We start from the raw sequence: 22667 nt of genomic DNA on the forward strand, positions 1-22667 counted from the left end.
CGTTCGTATCTGGTGCCCTAAATTTTATACGTACATTGTTCGTGCACCGGACGGACGAACACACGAATGCTGCAAAGTGAAGGGCATAACCTTAAATTTTGAAAACTCTCAACTAATCAATTTTCTTAGTATTAGAAATTTGATGTTAGCTAAAGAAAGGGTAGGGGAAAATGAAGAAAATGAGGAAGAATCGGCTGGAACTTCGATAAACTTACGGTTTAGAGCAATTTGGCGTACTGTGTTTCATGAGCTGGTAACACGCTATGAAACTGAAGTATGTGCTCCTGTATTGATGAAACGTAAATTTATCAATAGTCATTGTTCGTTACCATACGGCTATGTAGCAGAACGGTAATTTTTCTTCTGTGTTTTCTCAACTCTCGTTTTTAAAGTTGCAATATAACGAATTCGCGTATTTTCCCTCGTGCTAAGAGATAATCTTTTTTGCTACGCAATATAGTTATATTTAATTGTAAATAAGAATTTTTATTGTACAAATATTTTTATGTAAAATAATTTTTTATTGTACAAAGCATAATATTCTTATGTAAGAAATATAAATAAATATAAATAAAACTGTTTTTAAAATAATGCTACGTAAAAACATTTTCTCTTTTCCTATCCTTTCTTCCCCCGACGTCTCCGTGACGTCATAGTCTCCGTCCTAAGTCTCAGCGTCAAACAGCCTCAGGTACCCGTATATATTCCAAGACCCTTTCTAACGTCTCCAGCGATGTTGTTACCGTATGTCTATCTGTGCAGCGGGGCGCACCCCCCTCGGACAATCGTACCCGTACATGCACGCACGTGTTCGTTACCACGTCATAGCATCTAGTTTATTCTAGCGGTACCTTATCCAACTTTCTCTTTTCAACAGGAAGGGTGGAAGAGGGTGGGCGACATATAGCGTACATCTCCCCTGGCTTTCCTCTAAGGGGGGCGATAGGACGATGTTGTATACCGCACGATATCTTTCGGTTTTCCGTAAGGGGAGGGGAAGCTGGATGCCTTATGCTTATGTCTAGACGCGTCTCCAGTCTCGACAGTCGCCGTTTTGTCGGTTGTTGTCACGTCTGCTTTCCGGCAGACATCTTGCCCGCTTTCTCCCTCGCACTATTTTTTGGCTCGTTTTTCCAACCCACTTTTTTAAATCGACGGAACCGTCGGAACCTATCGATATATGGGCACTATGGGGAGAACCAATCGGACCGCCAGGACCCCTATCTTAGCGCTGGACTACTCTCCATAAATACTACGTTTAACTTCTATTCTAATAAGTTTTCAGCTAGCTTAGCATACTAGGACCCTGTTTGGAGAGGCGGAGGACCCAGGTTCGAGCCCGAGCATATTCACGCGACCGATAAAATAAAAAATAAAAAAAATTAAAAATTAAAAATAAAAAAAATAAAGAACTACTCTCCATAAATACTACGTTTAACTTCTATTCTAATAAGTTTTCGGATAGCTCAGCATACTAGGACCCTGTTTGGAGAGGTGGAGGACCCAGGTTCGAACCCGAGCATGTTCACGCGACCGAAAAAAAAAATAAAAAAAATAAAATAAAAAAAAATAAAAAATTTAAATGGAAATTTGACACGTAGACGTCCACGAGGCCCCTCCACTTTTTTCCCACAGACACCCTTAGGGGGGAGGGCCCCAGACAGGCACAGCAGGGGTCGGCGCCAGTGGCCGAGGAGTGGGGGTTTGTTTTGACGCCCCATAGTGCCCACTAACTACTGTCCCATTTTAATCTTCTCAGGCAAATATCTCAAAAACCAAGGCCGGAAGAGAAAAATGTTTCAGACAAAAGTTGTTTGGTTTCGAGGGGGCCATAAGATGGTGACAATGATTTGATCTTGGAAAATCATTTGAAGGTCATGTGAAGGTCAACTTTAAAATCTTAAATGGAAATCCCCATTTTTTATTTAGTATTCTTGTAGCTGACATCGAGAGCTTTCCAAAACACTATAATAAAGTATTTTTTTATTAAGTAATTTTTGAGTTATTTTATATTTTAATCTGACATATTTTGATATAAAAAATTAAATATCTCGTAAAATATTTAGTTTTTGATAATCTTACCGTAATACTTTTATGTACAGAATAATGAGACAAATCAATTAGTATAAAAAAAAATTGTTTTTAAGAAAATTATTTACAATGTATTTTTTTAAACAATTATTTGTTTTTTTTGGCACTAATTAATTTGTCTTATTATTCTGTACATAGAAGTATTACGGTAAAATTATCGAAAACTGAATATTTTACGAAATATTTTATTTTTTATATCAAAATATGTCAGATTAGAATATAAAATAACTCAAAAAGTACTTAATGAAAAAATACTTTATTATAATGTTTTGGAAAGCTCTCGATGTCAGCTACAAGAATACTAAATAAACAATGGGGTTTCCATTTAAGATTTTAAAGTTGACCTTCACATGACCTTCAAATAATTTTCCAAGGTCAAATCATTGTCACCATCTTATGGCCCTCTTAAAGCCACACAACTTTTGTTTGAAACATTTTTCTCTTCCGGGCTTGGTTTTTGAGATATTCGACTGGATGGATTAAAATGAGCCACCCAGTATATAAATATATATATATCAACATAAAAATAGATGTTTGCTCACCACAGCTGCAAAATTGTTCTCATCTTCTAAAAATGTTTCCAATAAATTCAATTGATCTTCTGTCTTGACAGGCAGAGCTGGAAGATTTATAGGTTTTTGAAGTCTCTTTTCATTCGGAAGAAGAGATCTATTGAGTCTGCCTTGATTCATAATGATTGTATCTGTCTTCTTATTAATTTCTTCTAATCGAACATATATTCTCTCACATAGCTTTGCCACTTTTGATATCTTATCTTTTTCACCAATATTAAAAAAGAAATAAATATAATACATTTTTTAAAAATCATATTTTATAAAATTTTATAAGAAAACTTACCAACATCAGGATTTTCAGAAGAATTTTTCGCTGGGGAAGTAAAAAGAATGCGCTGATGAAATCCAGACTTAAGGGGACTAAAGCGTCTCGTTTGCGCAGGAGAGCCATGAAAAACTACAGAGGAACTTGAAACATGCTGCATAGTATCTCTACACTGGCGTTTCTTATTTGGTGTGTCATTCTGTTCACCATATGCAAAGTTCTCTTCATCTACATCCAAAGAGGAAACACAGCTTTGTGGGAGGATACTTTCTGCAGTTACTAGTGATGTCTCCTTAATAGGTGATTGTACTTTGTCCTTACGAAATGATTTTCTGTCACTGCTATAATTGGATTCATGTGCAATTAACATAGTGTGACTAACAGAAGTATTGTTATTCATCTCCCGTGTTCTCTTTAGTTTCTCAAAAACATTGCTTTTTGAGCATGCCTGAACAAATAATTTTTTTCAAGAATATTAAAATTTTTGAACTTGCAATATGATTTTTTTAAATTAAGTTTAATATTTATTACAAACATATGACTCACTTTTGAAGGAGGAAAGAAAGTCATTGGAAAAAGACGATTATTAAGCTCGTTTTCTGGTTTTTGTATTATATCCTTCCTGACCGGTACATGTTTGAAAGGAATATTTGGCGGTGCTGGAACTGATTTCTTGCTATGCTTTACAATTTCTTCATCAGAATCGGTGTCTTCAAAAAGTTGATTTCGTACTTTTTTTCGTTTTCCCCTTCCAGTTTCTTTTTCAGTCTCATAGGCTGAACCTTCTGCCACAAAACCTTTAACAGCAGCTCTTGCTTTTATATAGATATCTGCAATAAAATGGAGGAAATAAACATTAGGATAGTATAAAAAAATAAATAATAAGGATTAATAATTAGGATAGTAGAAAAAATAAATAATAGATGTTGACATAATAATTCAAGTGACTTCAAAATTCACTTACCGTAATACCTTAGGACTTCAATTGAATATTTTGACCAAGATCGGTCTACTGGTTTTTCCTTCCTAACAAAATTGCCAGCATCTTGATCAGATGGAGGCCAATAAGTAAAACCTTTCATTTGATCATCAATATCAGTTAGCCATTTGGTAAGACCAATCTCATAATTAATTTCTTCCTCATCACTTTTATCATTTTCGCGTGCAAACTTTAATACTGCAAACTAAATTACAAGATTAAACATTAGCGATTTTAGCTAGTTCTAAATTATATGATATAAATAATAAAATTATGCATGCATACTTTTATATAGAAAAATTTTGGACTGTGAAGGGTGCGGTTTAAGATTATTGTAATGCTTGAAAAACTGAAAATGTATGCAATAATGGCATATATAAAAAAAGTGTCACGATCTGGCAAAAGCCAACATTTAGCTTTTATTTCAGATATTGACAAAATTCTCATATTTTCACTTATTTGAGAGACAGACACGATTCCAAAAATAAATGAAGGAAGAGGATATGTGTAAAAATTCTTAGTTTTTTGGAATATCTTCCCACTAAAAATATTAAGTTTTCACTGTAAACAATATCTTCAAGTATTATTATTTCGTCAGTAATTGTTATGAAGCATGAATCCTTTTTCCCAGTTTGTAGAATAACATCATCTATTGAAATACGCTAGTGTTCTCCATGCACAACTTCAGTTTGCGGTGTCTGTCTTTTAGATAATGTAATTTTTGGGGTATTTGTTTCTAATATGACTGGTACAGATACATTCCTCTCCAAATCTCTATTGACAATCTGATGTAAAAGCTTGTATCCAGATTGAAGTAAGTCCTTAATGGATTTCAGAAAATTTTCATATCTAAATGCATTGAAACATTCTAAATAGCCATGTAAGGCACATTCTTCTGCCAAATGAGATAATGCATGAACATTGTATACTACGAACTTCTTCCCATATATAGTAACAGCATGTGTAATAAATGTTCTTAATAACTGATTTGCATAATCATTCATAGAATGAACCAGAACAGGATTTGATAATATATATATATGAATGTAATAAAAGAAAATGCTTGTAAATATTTACATTCAAAAAGTCCCTAAAAACTAGGATACCATCATACAAGCATAATCTACGAAATTCTGTTCCTTTGAAAAATTTCAATTCTTCTAATGATCGTGACTTCCTGTTAAAATCTTGAGGGCAATAATCTGAGAGAAATTCTGATGTTCTTGATATTGCAGCAACAGCAATTTTATGAAGTTTCTATAAACCATTCTATTTACACCAAGCTGTGATCAACCTTTTAAAGACACCCAGATGTACAAGATAGGGACTATCCAATCGGAATTGTGATACCATTTCAGTATTGATCCTTTCCAATATAGAATGATCTTGATGATGTTGGGGTTGAGTCTGATGCAGAAATGAATAATCAGTTCTTGAATTTTCATCTAGATTAATATATGTCACTCTATCTTCAATCCATTCGCCTACAAAAGTACATTTCTCACAAGAAGCATAGCCACAGTGACCTATGCAACATTTCACAAAAGAGCGAGCAGGTGCATCACAAATATAATGCCTTATTTGAAATGGATATCTCTTATTATTAAAAACATAATCATTATTGAGCAGATCTTCTACTTCATTCACATACTTTTCAAGATAAGTATTTAAATCTTGAGGATCTGTTTTTCCAAAATAAATGGCTATAATGAAAGGAGCATTTTTAGTCATTGTAAGGTAGCCTAAAATTGGCCAAAACTTCGCTTTTGAGGATTTAAATAGTGGTAGTCCGTCTATATTAATATCAATTATGATTCTACCATACATATGTAAATATGATTCCAGCTGCATAGTATCCAAATTTCTTCTGATACCTTTATACCATATCTGTGATCCATCATTAAATTCATGTATCTCTAAATTTACTGGAGTACTCAACAGAGTTTTATATGATTTAGGTATATGAATAAAAACAATACTTAATTTTTTAAGTAGATTATCCAGTTTTTTCATAGAAAGATGCCCACCCTCTAAAGCCCACTTTCGAATTAATCGAATAAGATACTGTTCTTTCTCATTCTCATTAACAATAAGAACATTTTCATTTTCATCTTCGCTATTATCGGAATTATTATCCTGTCTTTCACTCTGTAAGCTGACATTAGATTGAATATCTGTATCCTCTTCGCTGTCATTGTGCTCTCTATCACTGGTCAATTGTATATTCTCATTATCATTTATAAATTCTATAAAATTAGCTTCATCAAAGCCATTGCACACATCATTTTCATCCAAATCAATAGATTCATCATTATTCTCATCATTGTTATCTCGCTGAATTGGTTGATATATACGGTAAAATATATCATCCACCTTCATCCTTTTGGATGAAGTTTTAAATACCTCTCTCTATAATCTCTTTTTATAAATTCTACAAACCTGATAGAAAAATATCGAATCATATGAAAGAAAGGAATAATATCCACAAACATATAAAGTAATATTTAAGGTCTATCCGTAAATGATATCCATTTTAGATATATATATAACGTTATTATTAAATTATAAATTTAGATTAGATTAACCTACTATATATTATATATATATATATATTATATATATATATATATATATATATATATATATATATATATATATAATTGTAACAATTATATAAATTGATACATTAAGAACATATAACTGTAATAAAATTAATGTATAACATAATATTGCTACTGATTTAATATATTTATATAGTTGTTATATAAATATTACATGTATATTCAAAAACATTTGAAAATTATGATGTAACATTTATATAACAAATATATAAATATCAAATCAGTAACAATGACGTTATATTTTCATTTTATAAATGTTCTTAATGTAACAATAATATAACATTATATAATTGTTACAATTAAATGTATAACGGTTATATAACATTTTTGCTTCCTTGAGTGGGAAATTACAAGGAATGAAAGTATTACATGTTACAATCTTGTAATATTACTTGTTATATTCCGTTATACTGAATTATGTAACCGTTATAACATAGTTACAAAAGTGTGTTTGCTGGGAACTGAGGATATTGCTGAGAGGCTGAACATCGATAATTCAACCGCTTTTCGTCATTTAAAAAAGCTTGGATACATTTCCAAGCTTGATACGTGGGTGCCGCATCTCCTGACTGAAAGGAATAAGCTGCAGGAAAACTGCAGGAGTTGCAATGGGAAATTCTGCAGCACCCGCCATATTCTCCAGATATTGCGCCTTCAGATTTTTATCTGTTCCGGTCTTTGCAGAATAATTTAAATGGCAAGAATCTCAATTCCGAGGAAGCTGTCGAAAACCATCTTACAAACTTTTTTCAAGTAAAACCAAGTTCTTTCTTCAAAAATGGAATTGACAAGCTTATAGATCGTTGGAAAACCATTGTAGAAAAGAATGGAGACTATATAATTGATTAAAAGTGTTATCTCTAAAATATAATCTATTGAAGTTTATATTTAAATCGGGCACGAACTTATGCAATCACTATAATTCTGTTAGCTATTTGTTCTAGAGGTTTGCCACTAACTTTTAATGATTTTTTTATTGTATACAAATAATTTTCAAATTTAAAAGCAGAATAAGAATCAATTATTCCAAATCGTTTAACATCATCACATATATGTAATAAATTATGCACATTATGTGATAAGTATTGATCTCCGTAATACTCGCGGAATTTTCGAACAAAGTATTCCAAAAGAGATTGTGCGTAATCAAGCAGATGTTTATATTGTTTATCTGATACAATTCTTACAGCAACGCACAGACAGATAAAATGTATGTATAGTTTTTTAGGTAGCACGTTTTTCGTTATAATTATTCCAGTATACAATGCAAAAAGCTTATGTTCGGTCGCTTTCCAACGATCTAGATCTAGCACCTTGGACGACGAGCAAATTCTATGGGTATAAACATTTTCAATTTGCTATTAAGTTGTTCGGCTTTATCTAATAAAGCAGCAGTCCATCGTATATTTATCGCACCTTTAATCCAAAATCGAAGCATTGTTTTATTAACACCAAGAAAAATAAGGTGCATACAATCTAATGGCACGTCCGAAACCATTCCAATGTCTAAAGTTTCTATAATAGTTGGTTTAGTTAAATATTTTTCAGCGTGATGTTCTTCATGCTGTCTACTTCGAAATGAATGATCTGTCCTCAAAGTTGAATTTTGTTCCAAAAATACGACTTTATTGTGAATAAATTCATCTTCTTGTATACACTTAGTGCAGCTGAAATAACCTGTATGACCTTTAATACCACAAATGAATGATTTTGCTGGAGCATCACATATTATAGCATTTAATTTAATACGAACAATTATTTCATTAATATTCAAACCGGTATGAAGAATAGGTTTTGCTTCTTTTACAAACGGTTTTAAAAAAACATCGACATCTTTTGGTTTTGTATTACCATGATAAATGCCTATAACGGATGGTTTGGTGTAAAAATTTGCAACTATAGCACCTAAGATCGGCCAAAATTGACTACCTGAACTTTTTGAAATAGGTAAACCATCGATATTAATATTTATTTTTAACTCTGCTGGATACAATGATGTTTAATAATGTATTTTAATCGAATGCTTCAAACCTTCTGCAAATCCAAAGTGAATATATTTTCCGTCATTCATTTTTATTATTTATAATAATGTATTGCGTGGTGTTTTCATCAATGTTCTACAATCGACTGGAACACTTAAATTATTTTTTAATTTACGGCACTCTGACTAATATTATGTTTCATTACCCAAGATCTTAAATCATCATGCAAAGAATTTTCAATATTTAAAATGTCTTCTGATGATAAACTGTGGATATCATTGCCAGTAGCATCTGATTCACTTTCATTAAAATTAGAACTTATATCCGAATTACAATTATTGATGCTTGCATTGTCATTTTCTGAATTACAGTTATTAATAGTTATTGCACTATCTATTTTCTCTGTGCATGGTTTTTTAATACTTTGGGGGCCAAAAACATTTAATACATTACATTCGCGTAATACAATTCTTCGTTTTTGGCGCTGGGATAAATCAGAGAAATCTTTACGTGACATAATTATTTATAAATCAGACTATTTCTAAAACAATAAGCAGAATAATATATATGACGTACTTATCGATATTATATGGAAGAACATTCTGAAATATAAACAAAATAATATTATTTATGCCTATTATATAAATGACAACATGCATAAATATGTTATGTTCGTGAAATCACAAGTTTTTAAAATACATTACAATATTTGTTCATCAAACATATGTCAAAATGATTTGAGAAGTATTCTAATAGCATAGTGTAAAATAATATATTTTATGAGTGTTGTGTGGATAATACATTAAAAATAAGCTTGAAAAATATGAAAAAAATTTAATATAAATATTAATAATTAATTGACAAGTTTTTTAAATTAATATACTAGGCAAGATGACATACATACTTTTTACCACTATATATAATATCTAAATATGCAAATGCAAAATATTCAAAAAGTTATATAGATAAATGAAAATGTTGACAATTTTAGAAAATTGGAACAATTGTTAATGTATAATCCTTAATTTTCATTTTCAAATAATATTTGTATCAACACAACTCTAAAAAGCTGAATTCTGTCTCATATAAGCTATACAATATAAATTCGATAACTGTTAACAAAATGTGACAAATGATATATCAATAAATAAAATAATTTCTTGCTGATAAAGTGTTTTACCTAAATTGAATCAGTTAGTAAAAACTAACTTTTCTTATCAATATATTATTTTAATTTATTTATTTTGTTACTATGATCATCAAATTTAGCTATTGCATTGCTTTTACAAGAAAAGTTCAGTTGTTTGGTTATATATTGATGCACGTTTTACTTGAATATAATCTATGCATTAAATGCAGGGTTGGGAACTTACTCTATAAAAGTAACGGGTTACCGTTACCGTTATTTTTTGCAAAAAGTAACTCGTTACCGTTACTCGTTACTAACTCTAAAAAGTAACGCGTTACCGTTACCGTTACTTGAAAAGTAACGATTCGTTACTTTTTCATTATGTTTTTGTTTTTTGTAATGCTAAAATAAGCTATTAGATTATAAAATTATTTAATAAACAATATTAAATGTAATAATCTACAATGTTACAATTAAAAACTCTAAATTAGTCTCTATATAGCAAGCGTTTTTTATATTAAACTTATTTAATGATTCTAATTTTCTATGTTAATATCTTTACTTTTTAATACGCTTATCTTTATAGGAATTTAAATTGTAATTTACAAATTTCAATTTTGTCGAAAATTTTTATCAAACATTGTTTTTAAATATTGATAAGAGAAATATTGATATTATTAAGAGTGTATTCCAATATTCATTGCCAATATTGTAAAATTTCTAATTTACGTTGCTATAGATTTTCAGTAGTGGCAGTGACTATCAGAATGCAGCCTATGATAGAAGGCTACAAAATATTTTTCAAAAAATACATCTATCTATTGAATAGATATATAAGATAATAAAGAACCAAAAAATAACGATAAAAGTAACGGCTAATTTGTTACCGTTACCGTTACAAACAGAAAAAAGTAATGATCGTTACCGAAAAAAAGTAACTGTAACGGTAACGACGTTACAAGTAACGCGTTACTTTCCAACCTTGATTAAATGTATAGACTTATTTATGTTAACTGCTGTTCAGCAACTAATAAAAGCATCATATCGTTGAATAAAATGTGACATGTACAGTTGATCGAACTTTGTCAGCGAATAACATTCCTTAGCAATATTGTTCAAACTTACATATTTTGTTTTCGGTCGAATTTAAATAGCAAAGAGAGAAAACGTTTTTTAAAAACAAACATTTTAAAATATTCTTTTAGAAACTGATATCTGATTTTGGGAATAAAAATTTTATTTTATATATATCCCAGACAGCACAAAACATCCTCAGGATCATCCTGAATATGTCCAGGACGGTTCAGGACATTTGTAGGATGTTTTAAGATATTATTACAAATATATTTATAAAAATTTAATATGCATACATAATTATTTTTAGTTGTGTCGGCTATTTAATATAATTTAGAAATCTTAAGTGTTATAATAAGTATTAATGTCCTATAAATGTCCACTGGATAACCCCTGGATGTCTGTAGGATATATCTGCCCTGTCTATTATATTACCCAGTAAACACGCAGGGCTCATTTCCGTAACAATTATATAATATTCTATATGTATATATTACAGATCATTAAAATGAAACTATAACGTATCAGTTATATCAATAACATAATAAATCTATAATTGTTGCATAGAATTGTTATGTAATTTTGTCGTTACTTTGTTATGTAACATTTTTACAGTTTTGTGAACGTTAATGTGCATACTCTAAAAGTTTCGTAAATGCTACGTAACTCTAACGACGTAAATGTAACGTTATAATAAATACGTAACATTTATACAGTTTTGTGAACGTTAATGTGCATACTCTAAAAGTTTCGTAAATGCTACGTAACTCTAACGACGTAATTATAACGTTATAATAAATACGTAACATTTATGTATTTTTGTGAACGTAAATGTGCATACTCTAAAAGTTTCGTAAATGCTACGTAACTCTAACGACGTAATTGTAACGTTATAATAAATACGTAACATTTATGTATTTTGGTGAAATGTAAATGTGTATACTCTAAAAGTTTTATAAATGCTACGTAACTCTAATGACATAATTGAAACGTTATGTTAAATACGTACCAATTATGTATTTTGGTGAATGTAAATGTGTACACTCTAAAAACTTCATAAATGCTACATAACTCTAACGACATAAGTGTATCGTTATGTTAAACATGTAACATTAACATTATTTTATTGATGTCAATGTATACATTTTTGTTAAAACCTTGTAAAAAGAATTCGTAAAAGGAAGAGAATTATGCAGAAACAAGAAAATGAAAGATTTTGAGAGAGGAAAGTTGCGATATATTTATTTATAATTTAAAAGCGGTAACAATATATCAATCATGCCTTTTTTAGAGAAGAACTACAACATCACAAACGCGTGCTCCGTGCACACCATATACATTTATTGTGTGTGTACCACATTTGATTTTTTTTGTGTGTATACAGGGTGATTCAAAACAACTTTTAGTTCTTAAAATGTCGTATTCTTGAATTAATTCTAAGACGATTTTTCCTTTATCAAAATTTTATCCGAAGCTTAGTTGTTAAATTATAATATATGTACACACACACACACACACACACATATGTAATACACAGACACACACGCACACGATAAATGCGTGTGGCGCACGCAAAGCGCACACTTGTAATGTCTAGTAATAACAAAATTTTCATATCGTATTACACATAAAAAAATATATACCATTGTTGACATTTTTGAGTGTTCTGAAAAGATGATAAATGCATATAATATCATTGAGAAAAACGTATTTGAAACATATTTTCTTAATATAGAGTTATAAATGTGGAAAATAAAATTATATATTAAAAAAAAAATTTTAAAATATGCACCAGATATCTTTTTTTGAATGATATATGTATACTATTTTTCTGTTATGTAACATTTATGAAATTTTTATAGTATACACATTTACATTTATCAAAATACATAATTGTTACGTATTTAACATAACATTTCAATTATATCATTAGAGTTACGTAACATGTATGAAACTTTTAGAGTATATACATTTACATTCACCAAAATACATAAATGTTATGTATATTTAACATAACGTGTCAATTATGTCGTTAAAATTACGTGGCATTCACGAAACTTTTAGAGTATACACATTTATGTTCACCAAATTGCATAAATGTTACATAATAGAGTAACGACAAAATGACATAACATTTCTATGTAACAATTATAGATTCATTACGTTATTGACATAACTGATACGTCATAGTTTTGTTTTGTTCATTTATAACATATAGAATATTATGTAATTATTAAGTAAATATACGTTTACTGAAATTTTTTACTTATGTTCTTTGTGCAAGACGCATAATTAGTAAATTTTTCTCTACATTATGCATCTGTGTAAGTTATGTGAACATGCCCTAGGGGGTAAGTCTGTGATTGGCTTATTGTTAGTCGTATTAAGTATACGTGCAAGCATAGACATAGTCGCTGCTACTTGCGAGCGAGAGAGAACGCAAGGAGCACGGAACAGAGTATGTCCTTTTCTACGTGTATCTTTACCCCCACTCCTTAAATAAAGGCAAACGCTCGGTCTAGATATACTATGTCTATGCGTGCAAGGCTGCGTTCGGAAACATCACTCGTGTGCACACGAGTGTCGTTCTATCTTTGTTATGTACCAAAAGTTAAACAAAGATAGAACGTCGCTCGTGTGCACACGGGTAATGTTTCCGAACGCAGCTCTAGTGCGCAATCATCGTACAAAGCATCCCAAGCTTCTGCGCGCTAGGCTTTACTTTTCAATATGGCCAAATCTACGAAAACAGTAGTTGTGCGTGTGAAAAAATTGTGTTGAAAGTGTGAACAGTATCGAGATATTGGTAAGTATGAAATAAATATTAACTTAATAATTAATGCCAACAAATGATAATTGTTGTCTTGTGGTAAAAAAGCTATGCTAAAGATTGAATTCCTCTTGTGCAGTGAACAAAAGATACATCGCGTACCACGTGAAAACTGAAAACCACGTGCGCCTAACAAAGGACAAAGGACCTCGTGCCGGCGAAAGATACACCTAGTTTTGCCTCATTATTTTTATATTTTGGCATTTTTATAGTAAGTACGATTTATTTTATGCAACATTATTTTTCCCATGTTTTTTTTACAATATTTGTTGCACGGTCATATAATGAGAAAAACAAGAAATCTCTTATTTGCACTACTTTTTGAATCAGAAGCTTGAATATTTCGAGTGTAAAGTTACATCATTTCTTAATTATAGATTTTTTATTTTTTATTGCATTGCGGCATACTAAATTTCGGTTTATAATTTTTTTATAATGATCGTAATGGTAATTCCAATGATAAATGATATCAATTATGAAATATAGCTTTTATATTGTTGAACAAGATATCTGCATTAGAAAAAACTGTAGATATATTTTTTCGAATACTTCATATATTTTGAAAGTTTATTATTGACTGTTTTCATAATAATTTTTTGCAAATGAAATAGAATCTTATAATTAATAAATATTTTCTATGCATGAGTCTTAATTTTTCAATTTGGTATTTGATCGTGAATTAATTTGATGTAAACTGATTTTTATTCAAGTATAAAATATTTAAACATGATAGCATTAATTATTACAAGTCATTACATAATGAAGTTATAGGTCTTAAAAAATTGTAAATATTATGCGTGCAATATGCTTATATAATTACTTTAATTTATAATTTATAGTTTATAATAACATGCAACGTAACAAAAAAAATTATTCGTGTTTAATTAATTACAACACTAAAATACATTACAAAAATATTTCCGTTAAAAGACATTAAAAAATTATGTAGGTTGTTTCACCATAATTGTGAGAAATCAAATTTTTCATATATAAATGAAATACTATTTAAGAAACATAGATTGCATTTTTTCTGAAATTTTCTATTAGCGTCCTTAAAATATTACATAAATTATATTTTAATTATTGAATTAGTTTGTTTCGATAAAAAACTGCAAATGTCTTAAAACATTTTTTATTTGTCAAAATATTTTTAATTCTCCATATAAGCTTCCTATATATTGTTTCAGTGAAAAAGGAAAATATAATATAAACAATAATATCAGGCAAACCCAAACCTATATTCGTATACATAATCGCAATTCATCTATTTCCTATTGCTTTATAAAATTATATTATGTCCAAATCAAAATTAAGACTAGACATTAATTCTTTAACGCCAAGGCAGCGGCGACGTATTTTCTTAAAAAAATTTCGTAATATCTGCCAAATGACTATTAATTCAAATTTGGAAATTCAAAATAATATCGTAAGTTTATCGAATGGGCCAGGTAACATCGAACAATTACCTCAGCAGCAAAATGTACTAAAAGAAATTGATATCGATTATTCCAATGTAATGAACACTCATAAGTGTACAGAAAATAATCATGATTTAGTTTCTGAACATTCGGAAATTAGTATTGATAAAAATAGTCTTCAGTTAAGTATTTCAAGTGATAAATTTTCTAAAACAGAATTTTGTAAAACAGAACTTATTAACGACATCCGATTATGGGCTATTGAAAATCGTGTCAGTCATTCTGCTATTAGTAGTTTACTGAAAATTCTAGTAAAATACGGCCATAATGTTCCGATTGATGCTCGAACTCTATTTCAAACGCCCAAACAAGTAGACATTATTGAAATGACACCAGGAAAATATTATCATGCAGGTTTAGATGATAGTTTGAAAAAATCTATTCGTAAGCATTATTGTCGAAATAATTTACCATCTCAGATAAATATTAATGTGAATATAGATGGTCTTCCTTTAACAAAATCTTCTGGGAGTCAATTTTGGCCTATTTTAGGTAGTATAGTTGCAGATATTTACACCGAACCGTTTATAATTGGTGTTTATCATGGTTTTGAAAAGCCAAAATGTTGCAATACTTTTTTGAAATATTTTAAGGATGATTGTTTAGAAATTTTCCGAACTGGCATTGTAGAATACGGCAAAAAAATAACTGTGAAATTGAACGTATTTATCTGCGATGCTCCTGCAAAATCGTTTATCAAGGGAACTAAAGGACATAATGCGTATTTTGGATGCGGTAATTGTATTCAAGAGGGAGATTACATAGAAAATCGAGTAACGTACCCAGAAATTAATGCAATGTTAAGATCAGATGAATCTTTTAAATTAAGAAAACAAGAAGAACACCATAAAATCACTTCAAATCTTGAAGATTTAAACATTGGAATGGTTACTCAATTTCCTTTAGACTACATGCATCTCGTACTATTAGGAGTAATGAAAAAATTGTTGCAGTTTTGGATTAAAGGTAAACATAATGTTCGTATGGTTGCAACTCAGATAACTCTTGCTTCAACTTCTTTATTATCTATGTCATTATTCCTACCTAAGGAATTTGCTAGAAAGCCAAGGAAATTAGATGAGGTTGATCGCTTTAAAGCCACCGAATTAAGACAATTATTATTATATACTGGGCCAATAATCTTTTTTAAAAAATTATCACGTGATAAATATGTTCATTTTTTGAGTCTGAGCATAGCAATTCGAATTTTATGTAGCAAAGAATATTGCGTACAACTGCTTGATTATGCACACAGTTTATTATTGTATTTTGTTGAAAATTATTGCACATTATATGGTCGTCAATATTTATCATATAACGTTCATAATTTAATTCATTTGTGTTATTATGTAAAATTATGGGGAGTGTTAAATAAATTTAGTGCGTTTAAGTTCGAAAATTACATGCAAAAAATTAAATCAAGAATTAGATCTTCGAGTCGGCCATTAGAACAATTAGTCAATCGTTGTAAAGAAGAAGATAATTTTAATATAACAAATGTAGAAAAGAATTATCCAATACCAAAAGTACGTATTATAAATGGCAAAAAGATAATAAAATCAGTTCAATGTAAAGGTTTCTATCTAAGTACAAGAACTGCTGATAATTGTTGTCTTTTGTTAGATGGTACAACGATTTCACTTACGACAATTTATTTTAAAAATAAACAGATTTACATTATTGGCAAAAAGTATTTAAATATTAAATCATTTTTTCGCATTCCATGCAACTCTTTAAATATCGGAATTAAAAAAATTAACGAGTCACAGTATGAGTTAATTACTATTCCATTGTCTGATATTAAATTAAAATGTGTAAAACTGCCTTTATGTGACGAAGAAGCTGTGATCTTGCCTTTACTGCACCAACAAGATATATGTTTATGGCGAGTACTCATATTGATAGAATATATAATTGAAAACAATATTAAATTAATTAACAAGTTTTACTTTTTTACAGATTATTAATAATGGTAAAAAATTTCGCTGTCGTAACTTTTCCAAGCGATGGGAATAATGAAGAAGAGATCGTATCAGAAGTTCCATCTTTATGGCTTTCTTCCAATTTAACAGAATGCTGGTGGCCATCGGTAAAAAATATAAACATGTTTATTATGAAACAAACTCCACCTGTTACTAATAATCCTAAATGGACACTTTATCCTATCAAATTTCATGGATATTATGGTAATTTATATTTTACTTCAGAATTTATGTAATTATTTTTTTAATATTTTAAAAAAATAATGTAATTTGTAAATTACGGTTTTGTCCTAATCAAGATTCATTAGATGAGGCTAGACAAAGAGCAACGAATTATTCTTCAAGCGATGAAAATAATACAAATCAAATAAAGAAGTCACAAAACGGTCACTAAATACAGTTTATGATAATGAATCTGAATCTGATTCTGATGACTCACGTTCAATTATACCAAATCCACCATCAATCCACAATGTCTCACAATCAGCCAAAAATATTCAATCAATCTCAAATATTTTGGATTCAACAATTATTAATAATATTGATATGGAAATTCTTGATGGAACTATAGTACCTCACAAAAGTAATTTTTATTTTAATTCTTTTATTCCATTTTTATTATCTCTATAATAAAACGGTTTTTTTTTAAATTATAGTTATTGTTTATTATGAGTAATCTAATACTTTTTTAATATTTCTAGATATGCAGGATGTATATACGTTAGTGTCAGAAATGTCAGATAAAATGGAAGGTTTTGTATTTACTTTTTATCTTATAATTTTATTAATATCTCTTTATGGCATTGTTTACTCAATATTATTAATTTTTTAGATAATTTTGAAAAAATATGTACAGCTATAACTACAATTTCATTAGACATACAAACTATAGATATTCGTTTAAAAAACATAGAAACACAACATAACCAACATAAGTCTAAAGACTCTGCCAGGGATACATCAAATATACAAAAATCTTTTCCGTTTAAGAGTATAAATGAAATAATAGCTTTTGAAAAGAATTTATCAGAAAATGCAGATGAGTACAACAAATTTGTAAGTTTAATTAAGTTATTTAAATGCAAATTTTATTTAAATAGAATAATGTAAATTATATTATTGGTATGTTTTATTTCTAAAGATGCTGTATATATCTCGCATAGGCGGAGGGTCCGCTAAAGAAAATTTAATTCGTATATATCGAACTTTATTTTCTAATGAAGTTGCCAAGGTATCATCCTGGAAAGGACTACGTAATCATTTTAAAATAAGTAGTTTAAAGTTTATATTGACGGGAATACAAGGTAAAATATATTTTTATATTTATAAATAAATTTATAAAATATGCAATTTAATTTAATGTAAAATTTTTTTAATAATTCAGCAACAATTTTGGCTCAACATCAATTCACAAACAAAGAGTTTGAAGACATCACGAAAGAATGGTTTCGCCAAGGTGGTCAAAGGCTTAGCAGACAACAAAAAGACTCTGAAGAAGCAAATCCGCAAGTTATTTAAATGTCTCAAAAGCTTATTATTTTTTCATTATAATCTTTTTTCTTATTAGTCTATGAGCTTTCGGCTTATGATCTTTTTTTTATTGGCCTAGAGTCTTAATTAACATAAGAAATATTTTTTTTAACTAATGTTTTTTTTATATTGAATGATTTTAACACTAAACCTACCACGACTGGTTAAACAATCGGTCAAAACGTTATCAAAGTTTAAAAATTTCTGCATTTGGTATAAATAAGTTGTCGGTAGATTTAGTGTTAAATACTTAAGTTTTTAAATTTTTATGTTCTAAAATCTAAAATCATAGTCTGCACTCTTTTCATTTTGAGTTCTCAACGTCATTATTTGAGTTAAATACTTCTTTTAGGAGAATTAGTAGAATTAAAGTATGCATTATGTTGATACATTTAATAGTTTATCTAACAATCTTTTTAATTACAAAAAGTATAATTGCTTTATTGTTTTTCTTTCAAATGAAAATCGAATTGCGTTTCCATTTTTGTTTAAATTAGATTTATTCTAACGGTACACACTTATATTATTAACAAATGTGTTATAATTAACGAATCATACATGAATCTCAAAGATTTTGACAAGTGTGTTTATGAAAAGTTTATGGATGTAAAAATTATAGTTTTCATGTGGGGAGAAGCCTAAAAAACTCATTTCTTATTGATGTATAGCGTTAAAACAAAAAATAATATCGCGAATACTCGAGTGTACCGTGAAGTTTAAATTTATCATATTAATTACTATTATAATAAATTTATAATTTATAATATTTCTAAATTTAATTAATTTATAATATTATTAATTGTTATTAGTGTACTATATTTTGCAACAAAATTAGGAAATTATTGTACTTCGGCGTAAAAAGGCGTAGAAAGGATGAAATTCAAATTGATATACTTTTCGAAAAAATTATCACAGAATGATATTTAAAACAGATTTTAAAGCTAGAAAACATAACTTTCCAATGCTCTAACGGAGATTTTTCTAACGATTTTTCTTATACAGATTTTATTACAAGTGGTGCTACTTTAAAATGAGCTTTGTAATTGTAGAAAAAAACTTCAACTTTAATAGGCGAGTACGTAGAGAACAATTTTTTCATCAATTCTATTAATTGTAATAAAACTTAACATTTTCTCTTTAAAATGCTTTTTTTAAACAGTTCTACGACCATATGACATTTTTTTTGCAAAAATACGTGAATTTGATTCTTTTTAATTTTGTGATTCTAATTGTTTGCAAAGTATATTAATTAATACAATATAAGTGCAATTTGTTATTTAAGTTTGAAATTATTATTAGCTATTAGTATATTTAAAGTTTTCTCTTAAAAAAAATATCTAAAATTATGTAATATAATTTAAATTATCATTATAATTGTAATTTGAAACAAAAATTAATTTTATAAATATTAATAATATTTGTTAAAAGATTTATTCATAAATTTGTTACAAGATTCATTTATTTAACAATTTAGCATATGTGGAAATAAAGAGTTGTTCAAGAAATCAAGTTTTTATTGTTATATATATCCATATCTTTATATATACACGATTTTCTAAACATAAATAATATAAGTTAATTCTCTTAATTTTAATAAAAAAACAACCATTAGTAATTTTATCCAATCAATAATTTTGCGCTGTATATTCAACTATAGCAGAATAGTTTCTTCATTTTAATCATTGATAAATATATATGTATTATTAATATATATATTTATCAATGATTAGACTGAAAAAAGACTATTCTATTATAGTTACTTAATTTCATGTCTAAATTTTAGATATTTGTTATTTGTTATTATCATTTTGTTACATATTATATACAGCATAGTGTTGCTGTATATAATACGTGACATTTTGATCTAAATGTTACCTGTAAATTACATAATGGTTACTAGAACAGATAATATGTGTTCTGTAAATAATATATAAATATTACAGAACAGTGTGTACTAAATTCTATTATAATGACGTAATTTTATATCTAAATTTTATGTATCTATTACGTATTATATACAGGCATAATGTTGCTGATATTTTCATCTAAACATCATTTAAAAGTTGACATAATCGTTACCATATCTGTTCTCTCAATGTTACAGAACAGTGTTTACTATGTTCTGTTACAGTTACGTAATTTATATATATAAATTTTATGTATCTATTACGTTTTAAAAGTTGACATAATGGTTACCATATCTGTTCTGTCAATGTTATGTAAATGTTACAGAACAGTGTTTACTATGTTCTGTTATAGTTATGTAATTTCATATATAAATTTTATGTATCTATTACATTTTAATTTCATGTATCTATTATGTTTGATATACAAGAATAATGTTGCTGACATTTCCATCTAAACGTTACTTAATCGTGGACCTAACGGTTACCACAACAGCGAACAGCTGTTTTGTAAATGTTCTGTAAAAGTTACAAAACAGTGTTTATTGGGTTGGATGTCTTTTGGATTTCCAGAGGACATATACATGTGCAATTAATTGTTAACATTAATTTCGTTTAATATTAATAATTGAATTTGATGCGCACATTTTCATATATCCAAAATTATTATTTATTTAATATTTCATGAGAAATGTTACTGTTCGCAACATTCCAAAAACTTTACAAACAATAGTATTCAACCGCTAGTTTGTTTGTTTACCGCTATGCGACACGCGAACTCGTATTTGAGATTTGGTCATGAGAATTATATAAAGCTTGCAAAGAGCAACTGACAGGAAATTACAAATGTAATTATTTTCTATCAGTTCAATTTCTGATGCAATCCCAACATAGGGAATTCAGATATTGGATTGTTTAGAAAATATTACACAATTCAAACCCGGGAGCCAAACCTAAAATATTCATGTACAGCACGAAAGCTTCAAATATTAAAGAACGATGAACTATTTTTTATATTAGATTTTTAATATTGGCAGTAAATAACAAAACATAATTTTAATTTATATTTAAATTTTAAAATTTGCTCTTTGAAACATACGAAAAATATCCCTATAACATATCCTATAAAAATCCTTAGGATGTTCCACAGGATCTCCCTGGATTCTCCAGAGGTTAATATACGGCTATCATTTACTCTTCCTCAGGACATCCAGAGGAGATCTGAGGATTACAATGGGATATCCTGAGGATATCCTACATGTATGTCCTGGATGCCCTTTGGACATCCTTGTGCTGTCTGGGTATGTATATATTTCATATTTCGCTTTTATTTTTATATCTATATTATAAAAAAATTGTTAGTGTTTTATTAGCAAAACCAGATATTAGTATTATTTTTTTTCGAAATCTATATATTCGTATATAAATTAAAAATAAAAATATAATATATAAAAATATATAAAAATATAATATATGATATATACTACGCAAAAAAATTAAAGGGCCACTTTCTTCCTTCTACAAAAAAGGCAATTTTCAAGTGGCTGCAACTTCGTCGCATATAATCAGATTGAGATCAATAAAAAAGCGTTACAAAGCTTGAAGTTTCTAGTTTTAGAATCTTTTAGTCAAGTTCAATTCTTTTCATTTGTTACGAAGTTACATTACGAAAAAGCAACGTCCGTCGAATAACTAAATTTTTCAAAAGTTTGTCAAAGAATGCCGAAAAAAAAATTGTAGCACAATTTCGTTAATTGGATTTTAAAGAGCAGAGTTTTATCTTTAATTTGCTTTTTTAATGAATGTCCTACGATTTTTTTTCGCCGAGTTATTCACTACTGAAGTAAAATCGATCTACTGACTTTGAGCGTTCATAACTAGTGAAAAAATTATCGCACAATGATTATTAAAAAAGCAATTTAAAGAGAAGAGTCGGCACTTTAACATGCACTAATTGCTTTTTCAATTAATATTCATTGTTAAAGTGTAATCATTACTTTAAAATCAAGTAAAAATTGCACTTTTTCTCTTTTTCATTTAAATCAATGCAACTTAATGAAAAAACGTTAACATTTTTATGAACTCTACAATTTTTACAAGTAAAAAGTATCCCAATTACATGTGCAACCGGCCGAATCGTTAAGATTTTTTTTTCTCTATATCTTGAAGACTTAAATCAAGTTTAAAATGAAAAATTCAATTACCGCCAGCATTAGCGTTATCCAAA

At 28.6% G+C, this 22667-nt stretch overlaps 1 protein-coding gene and 1 pseudogene across 3 annotated transcripts; one reads left to right on the plus strand and one right to left on the minus strand.

Annotated features, from left to right (window-relative positions):
* Nucleotides 1–218: 218 nt before the first annotated feature.
* On the minus strand, nucleotides 219–6289 carry LOC138942049 (uncharacterized; annotated as a pseudogene).
* Nucleotides 6290–12911: 6622 nt separating this feature from the next.
* Nucleotides 12912–19821, plus strand: LOC138942099 (uncharacterized). 3 transcript variants are annotated; one of them, XR_011448262.1, is made up of 8 exons: nucleotides 12912–13522; nucleotides 13626–13757; nucleotides 14734–16909; nucleotides 16984–17113; nucleotides 17708–17758; nucleotides 17839–18062; nucleotides 18148–18310; nucleotides 18391–19821. XR_011448262.1 is itself a non-coding variant. In XM_070312141.1 (5 exons), the coding sequence occupies exons 1-5, from the start codon at nucleotides 17553–17555 to the stop codon at nucleotides 18522–18524; spliced, it is 609 nt and encodes a 202-aa protein (XP_070168242.1). In that variant the 5' UTR covers nucleotides 17392–17552; the 3' UTR covers nucleotides 18525–19820. The 3 variants fall into 3 exon arrangements, 1 of the variants encoding a protein (XP_070168242.1); XR_011448263.1 differs by lacking the exons at nucleotides 17708–17758; nucleotides 17839–18062; nucleotides 18148–18310; nucleotides 18391–19821 and adding an exon at nucleotides 17306–17385 and having other exon boundaries at nucleotides 16984–17210; XM_070312141.1 differs by lacking the exons at nucleotides 12912–13522; nucleotides 13626–13757; nucleotides 14734–16909; nucleotides 16984–17113 and adding an exon at nucleotides 17392–17589 and having other exon boundaries at nucleotides 18391–19820.
* Nucleotides 19822–22667: the final 2846 nt, after the last annotated feature.

Source organism: Polyergus mexicanus, unplaced genomic scaffold, assembly GCF_030449975.1.
Source record: "Polyergus mexicanus isolate NDT 795.1 unplaced genomic scaffold, iyPolMexi1.0 SCAF_21, whole genome shotgun sequence".
NCBI classification, from domain to species: Eukaryota; Metazoa; Arthropoda; class Insecta; order Hymenoptera; family Formicidae; genus Polyergus; species Polyergus mexicanus.